The sequence below is a fragment of the Salvelinus sp. IW2-2015 genome, unplaced genomic scaffold (genome assembly GCF_002910315.2).
Source record: "Salvelinus sp. IW2-2015 unplaced genomic scaffold, ASM291031v2 Un_scaffold2986, whole genome shotgun sequence".
In the NCBI taxonomy this organism is placed as follows: Eukaryota; Metazoa; Chordata; class Actinopteri; order Salmoniformes; family Salmonidae; genus Salvelinus; species Salvelinus sp. IW2-2015.
In genome coordinates, this window is record NW_019944280.1 from 75,219 (window position 1) to 89,671 (window position 14,453).

A 14,453-nucleotide genomic window follows, 5' to 3' on the forward strand; every position below is an offset into this window, starting at 1 on the left:
CCCCATATGCAAATAAGCATACTTCCCCTAATTCTTCCTGCCATCATTATCTTTTTAGTTCAGGCTTCCTGCTTGTTCACGCCTACTAACGCCCATTATCTGCTTTCAGTTAAATTATAATAGTGGCCAAACCCGTGCTTGTCTTAAAAATAATATATGTCCATCTATCCTATAGGCCTATATTTAACTCAATGCCCCAGCATGTTCTCTGGTATGTCCTTATTGGAATTGGCAGACTCTATGTCTCTTCTTATCATTAGTGTCCAGTTGCTTTAGGCATATTTCTCTGGTATGTGTGCTTTTAGTGGAATGTGTAGACTATAAGTCTAGTGTGTCCAATTGTTTTAGGTGCCCATGTGTCTGGTCAGTCTGTCAACACAATGGAGAAAATAAGAGGGCCAGAACGTCCCTTAGTATATCTCCATTACCACAGTCTCATGATCAACGTGAACATGTGGTTCGTTACTTTAATGTTCAGCTGTCTTATGTCTTTATATGTTATCCATGTGTCTTATGTTACTACTACACTAGTAAACAAAATAAATTGAGCTGGTCTTTATGGAAACAATACCTTTTGTCCTTGTGTGTTCCTGAAAATACTTGATAACGTCTTTGTGTTTTTGCTTTCGCTCCACAGGGCTTGCAGATTTTCATTCTGTTCAAAGCAAGAACAGGCATTTTCAAGAAAAAGATGTTAATGTTTTGAAGTCTGTCTCTAGCACTGGGATCCCTCTTCACACTAGGAAGTTCAGTCTATGGCGAGGTGAGCAGAGTGATAAAGTAGAATCATACACACAGCAGGACACTGATCTGTCATTTCCACCTTGGTCCTCACAGACATCTAGCTGATGGGCTGCAAGTTCAACCTCTGTTGTAAAATATCTCATATACCTCCACTATTTTCCTAAATACACAACATTTTGTATCAACGTATATTCACTGTGAATTCCCTCAGAAGTTGTGTTGTACAAAGATTTTTTTGGCACAAATACTGTATATCCTGAACATTGTTCTTTATTAAATGTTACTGTTTTAAATAAATCTGTGATTATTCTCTTAAGCGGATGCTTGTAGTATTCATAGCGAGGAAAAAACACAATTTTACACTATCTCTGAAATAAGATTTAGACAGTGTAGCCCAGGGTGTCAAACAAAAGTTCCCCTCGGGCCACATTTGGTCATTACCGAGGTCCGGAGGGACGCATTTAAAATTGATTAAGAAGCTCCGTCGGCCTGTACAGCACAGGCTGCAGCTGCCAGTTACATCTGTAGTAGAGGACTAAGGGGCAACAAAAGCACGTCAGCCTATAATGCTGCGGGATATCAAGGATGAGAGGGTTCGCCAGGCAGAGATCGAGGTCAGTGGTCGCAAGTGGTCAACCAGCGGAGCACTCAGGGAGGCGGAGGAACAGCTGCAACACGGTGACGTTGTTGTGTCGGTAAACCAAGACAGGCTGGGTCTGGGATGCACAACCAGGTCAAACTGGAAGAAAGCAGATCCACAGTAGTGCTGTGGTGCAGATGGAGGTCTGAAAGGCTGAGAAAGCAGGAATGTCAGAGAGGTATGGAAGGTTGAGGAAGAAAGCAGGCATGTCAGAGGGAGGTATGAAAGGTTGTGGAAGAAGCAGGCATGTCAGATGGAGGTATGAAAGGTTGAGGAAGAAAGCAGGCATGTCAGATGGAGGTATGAAAGGCTGAGGAAGAAAGCAGGCATGTCAGGGGGAGGTATGAAAGGCTGAGGAAGAAAACAGGCATGTCAGGGGGAGGTATGAAAGGCTGAGGAAGAAAGCAGGCATGTCAGGGAGGTATGAAAGGTTGAGGAAGAAAGCAGGCATGTCAGGGAGGTATGAAAGGCTGAGGAAGAAAACAGGCATGTCAGGGGGAGGTATGAAAGGCTGAGGAAGAAAGCAGGCATGTCAGGGAGGTATGAAAGGCTGAGGAAGAAAGCAGGCATGTCTGAGTCGTAGCCATGAAAAAACACGGCAGCTGGAAATGCTGGGGGAGCGTGAGAGAGAGCACTCACCTGGAACACGGAAGGGAAGTTAATAAAGTTTCCGCATTGCTCTGTACAATGTACAAACCTTCACACGTGGGGGTTGGCAGAGAGCCCAGACAGCTGCACACTATGTGGATGACCAGCCAACTTGGAGCACATGCTCTCCTCCTGCCACGCAGGTCTGACCGATGGACAATTCAGGTGGCGGCATGACCAAATACTGACTCAACTAGCCACGGGACTGGAGCAAGCAAGAAGAAAGCTGAAACATCTCACCCAGGGCTTCTGTTTCATCCACTTCCTTAGGTCAGGAGAGAGCGAAGCAAAGTGAACATGTAGTATCCAAAAAAGTGTTATACAAAATATATTTGAGATTCTTTAAAATAACCCTTTGCCTTGATGACAGCTTTGCACACTCTTGGCATTCTCTCAACCAGGTTCACGAGGTAGACACCTGGAATGCATTTCAATTAACAGGTGTGCCTTATTAAAAGTTAATTTGTGGAATTTCTTTCCTTAATGCATTTGAGCCAATCAGTTGTTTTCTGACAAGGTAGGGGTGTTATACAGAATATAGCCCTACATGGTAAAAGACCAAGTTCATATTATGGCAAGAACCGCTAAAATCAGCAAAGAGAAACGACAGTCCATCATTTCTTTAGGACATGAAGGTCAGTTAATCTGGAAAGTTCAATGAAAGTTCAATGTGAGTTGATGTTGATGGTAATGTAGCTGTGACCTCAAGGGGTGATGTTGATGTCACCAGGAATGATGATGCTCACACTGTACTGTATATCTGTGTTGTGCTGCTCAAACAAAGTCTGATGTACAGTTTATACAAATTCTTATTTACATATGATTTGGTTATTCTCTACCTCAACAGGCAATGATATTGTCACTATATATGACAGCTAGGATATCTCCTTAGTAGGGTTGCAAAATTCCAGGAACTTTCAATAAATTACATTGTTTTCCCAAAATCCTGGTTGGAGGAATAAGCAGGAAATCCAGAATCCCTGGAAAAACAGGGAATTTATTGAAAGTTGCCAGAATATTGCAACCCTACTCCTTAAGTAACCAGCAGTGTATCACATTAACACCATTAGTCATTAACCTTTATTTTACCAGTTAAGTTGACTGAGACAACATTCTCATTTACAGCAACGACCTGGGGAATAGTTACAGGGGAGAGGAGATGAATGAGCCAATTGTAAACTGGGGATGATTAGGTGACCGTGACAGTATGAGAGCCAGATTGGGAATTTAGCCAGGACACCAGGGTTACCACCCCTACTCTTACAATAAGTGCCATGGGATCCTTAGTGACCACAGAGAGTCAGGATCCCCATTGAACATCCCATCTGAAAGACAACACCCTACACAGGGCAATGTCCCCAATCATTACCCTGGGATATTTAGACCAGAGGAAGGGGTGCCTCCTACTGGCCTTCCAATACCACTTCCAGTAGCATCTGGTCTCCCATCCTTGGACCAACCAGGACCAACCCTGCTTAGCTTCAGAAGCAAGCCAGCAGTGGGATGCAAGTCTCAATGCATTGAAATATTGATTTATTTTATCTTTATTTAACTAGGCAAGTCAGTTAAGAACAAATTCTTATTTGGGTTAACTGCCTTGTTCAGGGGAAGAACGACAGATTTACCCCTTGTCAGCTCAGGGATTTAAACTTGCAACCTTTCAGTTACTAGTCCAACACTAACCACTAGGCTGTGCTGCCGCCCCCAAATATGCATGACACTGTGTATTTATTCCTTCTGTCACTATTTCTACGTTTGATCTTTAACTCTGCATTGTTGGAAAAGGACCCATAAGTAAGCATTTCACTGTTTTGTCTACAACTGTTGTTTACAAAGTATGTGACAAATACATTATGATTTGATTTTGAAGCAGTCCTCTCTGTGTACCTTCAACTGCCATGTGGTGACGCCAAACTCTTCTTCTAAAGGAAGATCATTTCTTATGGCAGTGGAACGTCCATCCAAACTGTTCACCAGTCTTCCTCATTAATGTGCAGATAAATAGAGATGTTTATGAAAACACTGAGCATATTCACTGTCACTTATGTATGTCTAATTTCAATAATTCAATTTTAATTTGTTTCATAAGGTTCATTTAGGGGTACATTCTTAGAGAACTGCGAAACATTTTGCCCACTATTATAGGGAAAAAAGTGAGAGTTCAATAAAAAGGGTTTATTATTAAAAACAATGAGTTCAGCATTTGAGCCTTCATTAGTGCCATGCACCCACCTGGTTGGAATGCACATAAAGACAGACTGTATACTTTTATTTTGCATGTTGGTTAGAGTTGAGTAAGTCATCACATCTCAGTGATGTGATGACTTACACCTGTTGTGTGTGAACCATCCCTCATGTTTGACATTAGCGGAGGGTTCTCAGGATGTACACTGACTGGTAACAGTGAGAGAAGGGCTGACATTGCGCATCAGCCCTTTTAAATGTGCACATGATCTGGCTCCTCTTAGCTGCCCAGGTGACGGTGAACCAGCTGAACCTGGTGTCCCACAGTGTGGTGGCTGCTCCCTACCAGTGGCAGTACCCCTACCTGCTCAGTATCATCCCCTCCCTCTTCAGCTTCATGGCCCTGCCCAAAAACAACATCAGCTACCTGGTGATCTCCATGATCAGTGCCGGCCTCTTCTGCATAGCGCCGCTCATCTACGGGGGTATGGAGATGTTCCTGGTGGCCCAGCAGCTGTACCYCCACGGTGGCCCCCKTCTCACCATCCCTAATTGATAGTTGTAGGACTAATTGGAATCCTTTATACCACTCAGGAGGCTGTCCTGTCGTTTTCCTGGTAACCCTCTAACCTCCATTATCTCATCTCCTGGCTCTGGAGCCTGTGGACAGATTAAGACTTGAGTTGTCTGAGACTCCAGGGTTTAATGTTGACCTGTCCTGCTGCCTTTAGAAACCCATCCTCTTTATATCTCATCCTGATCTATGGAGCTGGCTGCCATAATCTGTCCRSCAAYGGATAGWATGCTAGCTACTGTACCTCCAGTCTTAGCCATACGTTCRAATTARRSCTCCTTCCTCCACAAGTTTGCACTTGTTCACTGATTTGAAAGGAAATGACTGGAATAATAAATATGGTAGAAACTCCCACTAGWCTAGTGATGGACAACTCTGATGGGGGTGGGGACCACAAAACATCTGAACTCATCAGGAGGGTAGTAGCACCCACACATGCAGTCAGAGCCGGCACAAGCCTTTTGGGGGCCTTTTCTAATAATTTTGCCATGGGGTTCAGAGAAAATGTTTGCACTTTAACAACTCATTTCCTGRGATTCTACAGTACACATGTTGCCATAGGGTGGAGAGAAATGTGCAGTTTTTATTATGATATCTGAGTGAGAGTTTCTTTCAAAATCAATTAGGGCTCCCCTGTCGGTAATTCAACCATGATTACTACAAGTTTAGATCGCTGGCTAGACTATCTTACCAATCTAAAAAATGTATGAATCCTTTTAGATTTGTGGGTGAAGTAGTGAATGATTTCAGGAGAAAGGCGATATTATTGGGACATACCCATGACTAGGTCAGGGCATGATGTTGCCTAATGAGAGGAGACATCCAGAACTGTAAAGGAACAGGGAAAGGGTTCAGAGAAGGCAAGAGCAGTGGTCAGATTGAGTCCATATGGTTGTGTGCTGGTGTCAATGCACATTTTAATCAAATCAAATTTATTTACAAAGACCTTCTTACATCAGCTGATATCTCAAAGTGCTGTACAGAAATCCAGCCTAAAACCCCAAACAGCAAGCAATGCAGGTGTAGAAGCACGGTACCTAGGAAAAACTCCCTAGAAAGGCCAGAACCTAGGAAGAAACCTAGAGAGGAACCAGGCTACGAGAGGTGGCTGTGACAGTACTCATCAATTCAATTGTTTCTAAATGATAGTTTTGGAAACCATGTTCTAGAGAAGTCTACCCTCTAGTGTCCTCACATTCTAATCCAGACCTCCAACCTCCAACCCTCCAACCCAGTTCCATTGTTTAAAATTCTTCCCCTCTAATCAGGAGATCTAATTACACATGCTGTAGTGGGAAAAAAATTATGTTTACCAAAACATGTACTGTACCTTCTCAGGTGCAACCAAGAATGTTTTGCATAGAGAAGGGTAATGCTATTGGTTGACTGGTCCTCACAATATCCATCCATGTGTATCTAATTTATTCATCCAGTCATATCTTATCTCTTTTCAAAGAATTTGTGTCATTGTCTTTACTGATCCTGTTGACAATGTGAGTTGTGTTGGAGCCAATGTACAGTACTTCCCCCTTAATTTCAATAGTAAATCATTKACTGGTATCTGCACGTRACTGCAGTCTCTGTGACAGGTGGAGAGCAGCACAGCATTAGACCAACAGACGTCCTAATAATGTGCAGTCTGCTGACACTGCATGCCTGGAAACAGCAGACATGAAGGAGCTATGGATTATGGCTGTCTTTGCTACAGGTAAGACTTGCTCTATATTTGATTCATTCAGGGTGATTTAAGAACACATGCTCTTTCCATGACATACAGTGCTTTCAGAAAAGATTCAGACCCCTTACTTTTTCCACATTTTGTTAAGTTACAGCCTTATTCTAAAATGTTTTAAATTGATCTACACACAATCTAAATCTACAAACAATACCCCATAATGACAAAGCAAAAACATTTTTGCTAATTTATGAAAAATGTACAAATGAAATATTACATTTACATAAGTGTTCAGACCCTTTACTCAGTACTTTGTTAAATTATCTTCGGCAGCGATTACAGCATTGAGTCTTCTTGGGTATGATGCTACAAGTGTGTTACCCCTGTATTTGGGAAGTTTCTCGCATTCAGTTTGGATGGGGAGCATTGCTGCACAGCTATTTTCAGGTCTCTCCAGAGATGTTCGATCTMGTTCAAGTCCGGGCTCTGCATGGGCCACTCAAGGACATTCAGAGACTTGTCCTGAAGCCACTCTTGCATTGTCCTGGCTCTGTGCTTACGGTAATTGTCCTGTTGGAAGGTGAACCTTCACCCCAACATGAGGATCTGAGTTCTCTGGATCATGTTTTCATCAAGGATCTGGCAACTCTAGAACTCTGAGTGCTGCAGAGATAGCTGTCCTTCTGGAAGGTTCTCCCATCTCCACAGAGGAACTCTAGAGCTCTGTCAGAGTGAAAAAAAAATTATTGGTCACCTCCCTGAACAAGGCCCTTCTCCCCCGATTGCTCAGTTTGGTCGGGCGGCCAGCTCTAGGAAGAGTCTTGGTGGTCCCAAACTTCTTACATTTAAGAATGATGGAGGCCACTGTGTTCTTGGGGACCGTCAATGCTGCAGAAATGTTTTGGTACCCTTCCCCAGATCTGTGCCTAGACACAATCCTGTCTCGGAGCTCTACGAACAATTCCTTCGACCTCATGGCTTGGTTTTTGCTCTGACATGCACTGTCAACTGTGGGATCTTATATAGACAGGTGTGTGCCTTTCCAAATAATCAATAGATTTTTRCACAGGTGGACTTCAATCAAGTTGTAGAAACTTCTCAATGATGATCAATGGAAAAAAGATGCACCTGAGTTAAATTTCGAGTCTCATAACAAAGTTGCTGAATACTTATGTAAATAAGGTTCATCTATTATTCATTTGTAATAAATTTGCAAAAATGTCTAAAAACCTGTTTTCGCTTTGTCATTTTGGGATATTTTGTGTAGATTGCTGAGGAATTTTATTTCTTAACCATTTTAGAATAAGACTGTAATGTAACAAAATGTGTAAAAAAGTCAAGGGGTCTGAATTCTTTCCGAAGGCACTGTAGACTGGCCAGGTGAATCCAGGTGAAAGCTATGATAACTTACTGATGTCACTTGTTAAATCCACCTCAATCAGTGTAGATGAAAGGGAGGAGACAGGTTAAAGAAGGATTTTTAAGCCTTGAGACAATTGAGACATGGATTGTGTATGTGTGCCATTCAGAGGGTGAATGGGCAAGACAAAATATTTAAATATCTATGAACGCGGTATGGTACTAGGTGCCAGGCGCACCGGTTAGTGTGAAGAACTGCAACGCTGCTGGGTTTTTCACGCTCAACAGTTTCCCGTGTGAATCAAGAATGGTTCACCACCCTAAGGACATCCAGTCAACTTGACATAGCTGTGGGAAGCATTGGAGTCAACATGGGCCAGCATCTCTTTCGATGTAATCCCTTATGATGTTGTTGTTAAGAGTCTTCTGTGATTGAGAATTATGTTGGAAYATTGCTTTCAATTCAGATGTGCAAAAATCTATGATACATTTAAGTTAACAAATGATTATTGCCAATATATAACCTTACTGTTTTTACAGTTTGGTTTATGAATTTGATGGTTTGTTTATAGTTAATATGATTGTTTTGATTGTTTTGTCTGTTTGCTGCAAGGGATACAGTAGCATCAGTGAAGACATTGTTTCATACTTTAATTTTATACAAACACTATTTAGATGTATTTTGTAAGTTGTTGTTTACAGACTGTGGATAGACTACTGTCAGGTCTCAGACATTTGATAACAGAGTACCTTTGCTATCAAATGTCAACCATTTATTGGCAGTGATAATGATTTATTTCTGTCATAAAGTACAGTAGAAAACATTTCTACACTGATGCAGACACAATGAAACTGGAACAGCATGGATCACCTCCTATGATTAAAGCAACTGACACTATGTATTCTTGTTTATGTGGTTTTTCTGAGTTAATTCTCTTTTTTAAAAGTCTCTTTTCCACAGGGGATTCACCATATCATCTGTCATTCCAACCACCATTGACATAAAAAAACAACTACTGATGACCCTATAACCCTAAATACTACTGGTCTTCACTACTGGTTACCCTACCACTATCCGTCACCAGTACCAGTCTGCCCACCACCTCTACCACCTCTACCAACTCCTCTACCACCACAACCCCTTCTTGGTCTGTATAAATGGTGGTGAGCTGCTGAGTGGATTCTGTATCTGTCCGATGAGTGGACCGGAGAGACCTGTTCAGAGGTACATCCACACTTACCCACTCTCCACACAACACTACACTACTAACTAACCTGGATTACCATTCAGACTCCTGCACAATACTACACTACTATACTAACCCTGGATCTACCATTCAGCTCCTGCACAATACTACACTACTATACCTAACCTGGATTACCATTCAGACTCCTGCATAATATTCAACTACTATATCTAACCTGGATCTAAATTCAGACTCCTGCACAATATACCCTACTATACCTAACCCTGGATCTACCATTCAGACTCCTGCACAATACTACACTACTATACCTAACCCTGGATCTACCATTCAGACTCCTGCATATATTACACTACTATCTAACCCTGGATCTACCATTCAGACTCCACTCCACAATACTACACTACTATATCTAACCCTGAATCTACCATTCAGACTCCTCACAATACTACACTACTATCTACTCCCTGGATCTACCATTCAGACTCCTGCACAATACTACACTACTATACTAACCCTGGATCTACCATTCAGACTCCTGCACAATACCTACACTACTATACCTAACCCTGGATTTACCATTCAGACTCCTGCACATACTAACTACTAACTAAATAACCTGGATCTACCATTCAGACTCCTGCACAATACTACACTACTATACTAACCCTGGATTTACCATTCAGACTCCTGCACAATACTACACTACTATACCTAACCCTGGATTTACCATTCAGACTCCTCCAAATACTACACTACTATATTAACCCTGGATCTACCATTCAGACTCTCCACAATACTACACTACTATACCTAACCTGGATCTACCATTCAGACTCCTCCAAATACTACACTACTATACCTAACCCTGGATCTACCATTCAGACTCCTCCACATACTACACTACTATACCTAACCCTGGATTTACCATTCAGACTCCTGCACAATACTACACTACTATACCTACCCTGGATCTACCATTCAGACTCCTGCACAATACTACACTACTATACTTACCCTGGATTTACCATTCAGACTCCTGCACAATACTACACTACTATACCTAACCCTGGATTTACCATTCAGACTCCTCCACAATACTACACTACTATATCTAACCTGGATCTACCATTCAGACTCCTCCAATACTACACTACTATACCTAACCTGGATCTACCATTCAGACTCCTCCACAATACTACACTACTATACCTAACCCTGGATCTACATTCAGACTCCTCACAATCCTACACTACTATACCTAACCTGGAACTACATTCAGTATCCTCACAAATACTCACTACTATACCTAACCCTGGAACTACCATTCACAGTACACACCACTACTCCTTGGATCTCACATTCAGGATGTGCATTTCATGTTTGCAGTCACACATTTGGTCCATGTTGAAATATATTTTATTTCGATAGAGAATTTCTGCCATTCCACCATCAAGGATGGATTCTCCTTCCCAACAACAGTAGTTGACTGGTCTGCTTATTCAGCAGAGTTGTGTGATGAGAATACAACCAGTGGTATGTTACTTTTATTCACCTGAAATGACAAAAATGTATTCGTCTTTTACAGTCCTAATTAATGTTGTATTAGGTAACACAAAATCTTTACTATCTTGGTTCCTCCAGCTGGTTTACCAGAAGCCTCAGCAGATTGTTTAAATGACACTGGATCTCCGATGTTTGGTCCTCCTCACAAGCTGCAGTGTGAATTTACCCTCAGTGACATTCTAGGAAATGTAAGTCAATAGGCATATTTTTTATTATCTTGATTTATGACCAGCCTCAATTTAGCATTTTTCAGGTCAGTTACAGTTATCATTATGAGGAGTGGATCTTAGTGTGAAGATCAGTAACAACTGGCTCTTACCTTCAGATCATCTATTCTGTTCCTTTATTCTGCTTAACAGTTGATGAGGAACATTCTAATTTTATTTGTGTTTTACATTACATTTAGTCATTTAGCAGATGCTCTTATCCATCGTGACTTACAATAGTGAGTGCATACATTTTCATACTGGTCCCCTGTGGGAATTGAACCCACAACCCTGGTATTTCAAGTGCCTTGCTCTACCAACTGAGCCACATAGTACCAGTAATGTAATGTTGCATGTTGCTGTCACTTATACAATGTTCTGTTGAAAAACAATACTAAAATATAATGAATAAAATTCATTCTCTGTCTCTATTCAGATCTACAGCAGTTCAGGTGATTTAATACAGTTAGCCTTCAGTACTCAGATCCTGACCTCCCGACCAGAGCAGCTGTCAGCTGACAACATCACCACAGCAGCTCAGATAGCTAACACACTGCTTCAGTCTGCAAACATCACAAAGGTATAAGATGTTTTGAAATCAAGTCGTGACTATGACATGTTCTGGAGAGAAACGTGAGGTTGTTACTGCAGTGATTCGAACACTTGAGGGTCATCCCCTGGTTTTGATCATGTTGCAGGCCATCGCAGAGGCAGCTGTAACTACCATCAGCCAGCTGTTGAATACCAGTGAGAAGAGTACACAGGAGAGAGTCGCTGTCCAAAAGTACAGGAGTGTGTGTGTGTGTGTGAGCGTGTATGTGTGGTGGTGTATATTTCTGCATATGTTTATGTTTATGTGTGTACGTGTACCTCTGCATTAAATGTTTTTCTGTGATTCTCCCCCAGGCTCACAGAGACCCTGGAGAAGTTTTCCCTGGACCAGCACAATAATGTGTCCTTGGTGGTTCAGCCCAACCTGGTAGTCCAGTCTGTCCAAGTACCAAGTGACTCAGTAGGGATCCAGTTTACTGCTCTGACTGGTGAGTGGGACTGCTAGTGAACCTACATACTGGCATTTAAAGTGATATTATATCTGTTTATATCTGTTTATATCTGTATATCTATATAGTTTATATCTGTGTTGACAGTCTAGTTCTATCTCCTCATTTTTCAAATGTTTCTCCTCTGCTGTCAATACGGTTTGGAATGGATTTGATTTGTTGTATTACAGACTAGAACAGATAAAGTCGAGGCTGATGAGGGGAGGACGACTCATAATAATGGTTGGAACAGAGCGAATGGAATGGCATAAAACACATGGAAACCGRGTGTTTGATACCATTCCGCTGATTCCGCTCCAGCCATTACCATGAGCCCGTTCTCCCCAATTAAGGTTCTACCAGCCTCCTGTGGTAAAGAAGTAACACTGTTCTGCTTTAACTGTATAAATCAAATGAATCTCGGTCTCCAGGAAGATCTGGTAATTTTGTGGCCAACAGAATTCAGCTCAACACCAATACCTCTGAACTGATAACTAGCAAAAGAGGTCCTYCCGACGTCCAGATTTTTATCAAATTCCCACCAGGTGAGCCAAWGTTGGTATACAAACAGTGTAGAACCTCAAGATTCAATTTCCTTATACGCTTTCACCGAGAGCGCTTAACTGCTCTTTGTGGTCGCCAAAATCAGGTCAGCAATGCCAAATATTTAGATTGTCCAATAAAGATCAGCCAGAGAAATATGCCACAGCAAGCAAGGTACTTGGAGTCAAACAGACAGGCCTGGATGAGATCTTTAAGGTCAGGGCCCTCCGTAAGGCTCACAAAATKATTTTYGACCCAAGCCACCCCKTGTACCTGGACTTTGAACTACTCCCCTCTGGGCGCAGGTATAGGGCACCCCTCAGCAGGAAAAACACAACGAGACAATCATTTGTGCCAGGTGTGKTATCCCTCCTAAATAGCTCGGYCGAATGTTCCCATCGACTCCGTAAGGCCAGCAGGCTAGTCTTTTCTTTTTTTTWWATGTTTTAAGTCTTATTTCTTATTATTATTATTTTTATTGGTACGTAACTGGTCTGAAAGTTGTTTTGTCAATTTTGTTTTGTATTTAAACGCCACTTTAAATGTGTACATGACACTGCAACAAAATGTCCCAATGGGGACAATAAAGTCAGTAAGATGAGTCATATGACATGTGGATAGGTAAACTATTGAGAAATAATTAGGCTTCCATGATAGTTCTACAAGGCAAGGTCAAGCTACTCATGTATATGAAGTCCTGATATGAACAACAATCTCTCTCTCTCCCCCCTCTCTTTCTCCCTCTACCCTCTCTCATTCAAATTCACTCCACTCAGTTTTGCATAGTAAAAACACAAACCACTCCATTGGTTTTGTACTCTACCAAAACGACCYGTTCTTCAGGTCCAGGGCTTTCAGTGCTTCTTCAGGGACCAGCAGAAGGGTCATCTCTGCTAACCTGGGACAGGTGTCTGGGTTACATGTTGAGATGGTCTTCAAGCCCACAGTAAGATTTCTCTTGGAATAAGTAAACGCTTCGTGGTCCAAATTTATCTGCGAAATATAATGGGAAGTTGTCCATTATCTTCAGTGCATTTGGAAAGTATTCAGACCCTTTCACTTTTTCCACATTTTGTTACGTTACACACTTATTAAAAAATTTATTAAATTGCTATTTTACCTCATCAATCTACGTACACACAATACCCCATAATGACAAAGCAAAAACAGGTTCTTAGAAATGTTTGTAAATGTATTAAAAATTAAAAACTGATATTACATTGACATAAGTATTCAGACCCTTTTCTCAGTACTTTGTTTGAAGCACCTTTGGCAGCGATTACAGCCATTATTCTCTGCAAATCCTCTCAAGCTCTGTCAGGTTGGATGGGGAGCATCGCTGCACAGGTATTTTCAGGTCTCTCCAAAGATGTTCGATCAGGTTCAAGTCTGGGCTCTGGCGCTGATTCCGCTCCAGCCATTACCATGAGCCCGTTCTCCCCAATTAAGGTTCTACCAGCCTCCTGTGGTAAAGAGTAACACTGTTCTGCTTTAACTGTATAAATCAAATGAATCTCGGTCTCCAGGAAGATCTGGTAATTTTGTGGCCAACAGAATTCAGCTCAACACCAATACCTCTGAACTGATAACTAGCAAAAGAGGTCCTCCGACGTCCAGATTTTTATCAAATTCCCACCAGGTGAGCCAAGTTGGTATACAAACAGTGTAGAACCTCAAGATTCAATTTCCTTATACGCTTTCACCGAGAGCGCTTAACTGCTCTTTGTGGTCGCCAAAATCAGGTCAGCAATGCCAAATATTTAGATTGTCCAATAAAGATCAGCCAGAGAAATATGCCACAGCAAGCAAGGTACTTGGAGTCAAACAGACAGGCCTGGATGAGATCTTTAAGGTCAGGGCCCTCCGTAAGGCTCACAAAATAATTTTGACCCAAGCCACCCCTGTACCTGGACTTTGAACTACTCCCCTCTGGGCCAGGTATAGGGCACCCCTCAGCAGGAAAAACACAACGAGACAATCATTTGTGCCAGGTGTGTATCCCTCCTAAATAGCTCGGAATGTTCCCACGACTCCGTAAGGCCAGCAGGCTAGTCTTTTCTTTTTTTTAA

General features: G+C 41.9%; 2 protein-coding genes and 1 long non-coding RNA gene across 7 annotated transcripts in view; all 3 read left to right on the top strand.

The window, feature by feature from the left end:
- The window catches only part of LOC112075110 (adhesion G-protein coupled receptor G7-like), a 76,284-nt gene that overhangs the window by 56,872 nt on the left and 4,959 nt on the right, over positions 1-14,453 (top strand). For 3 of the 5 annotated variants that reach the window (XR_011477238.1, XM_070440768.1, XM_070440770.1), the window contains exons 7-9: positions 11,708-11,841; positions 12,273-12,386; positions 13,161-13,330. The exons of 1 other annotated variant lie outside the window; for it this stretch is intronic. Coding sequence is in view for 3 of the 4 variants with exons in the window: in XM_070440768.1 (XP_070296869.1) it covers positions 11,708-11,841; positions 12,273-12,386; positions 13,161-13,330 (418 nt within the window). In the remaining variant the exon portion in view is untranslated. The remainder of the gene's footprint in view (positions 1-11,707; positions 11,842-12,272; positions 12,387-13,160; positions 13,331-14,453) is intronic. One more of the 5 variants, XM_070440769.1, reaches the window with a different exon arrangement.
- Positions 544-9,000, top strand: LOC112075112 (uncharacterized). The gene is made up of 3 exons (XR_002894922.2): positions 544-763; positions 6,368-6,498; positions 8,772-9,000. It is a non-coding gene; the product is annotated as an uncharacterized lncRNA (long non-coding RNA).
- LOC139025638 (protein jagunal homolog 1-B-like) lies at positions 4,393-4,787 on the top strand. Its single transcript, XM_070440773.1, has one exon. The coding sequence runs from the start codon at positions 4,482-4,484 to the stop codon at positions 4,770-4,772; it is 291 nt and encodes a 96-aa protein (XP_070296874.1). The 5' UTR covers positions 4,393-4,481; the 3' UTR covers positions 4,773-4,787.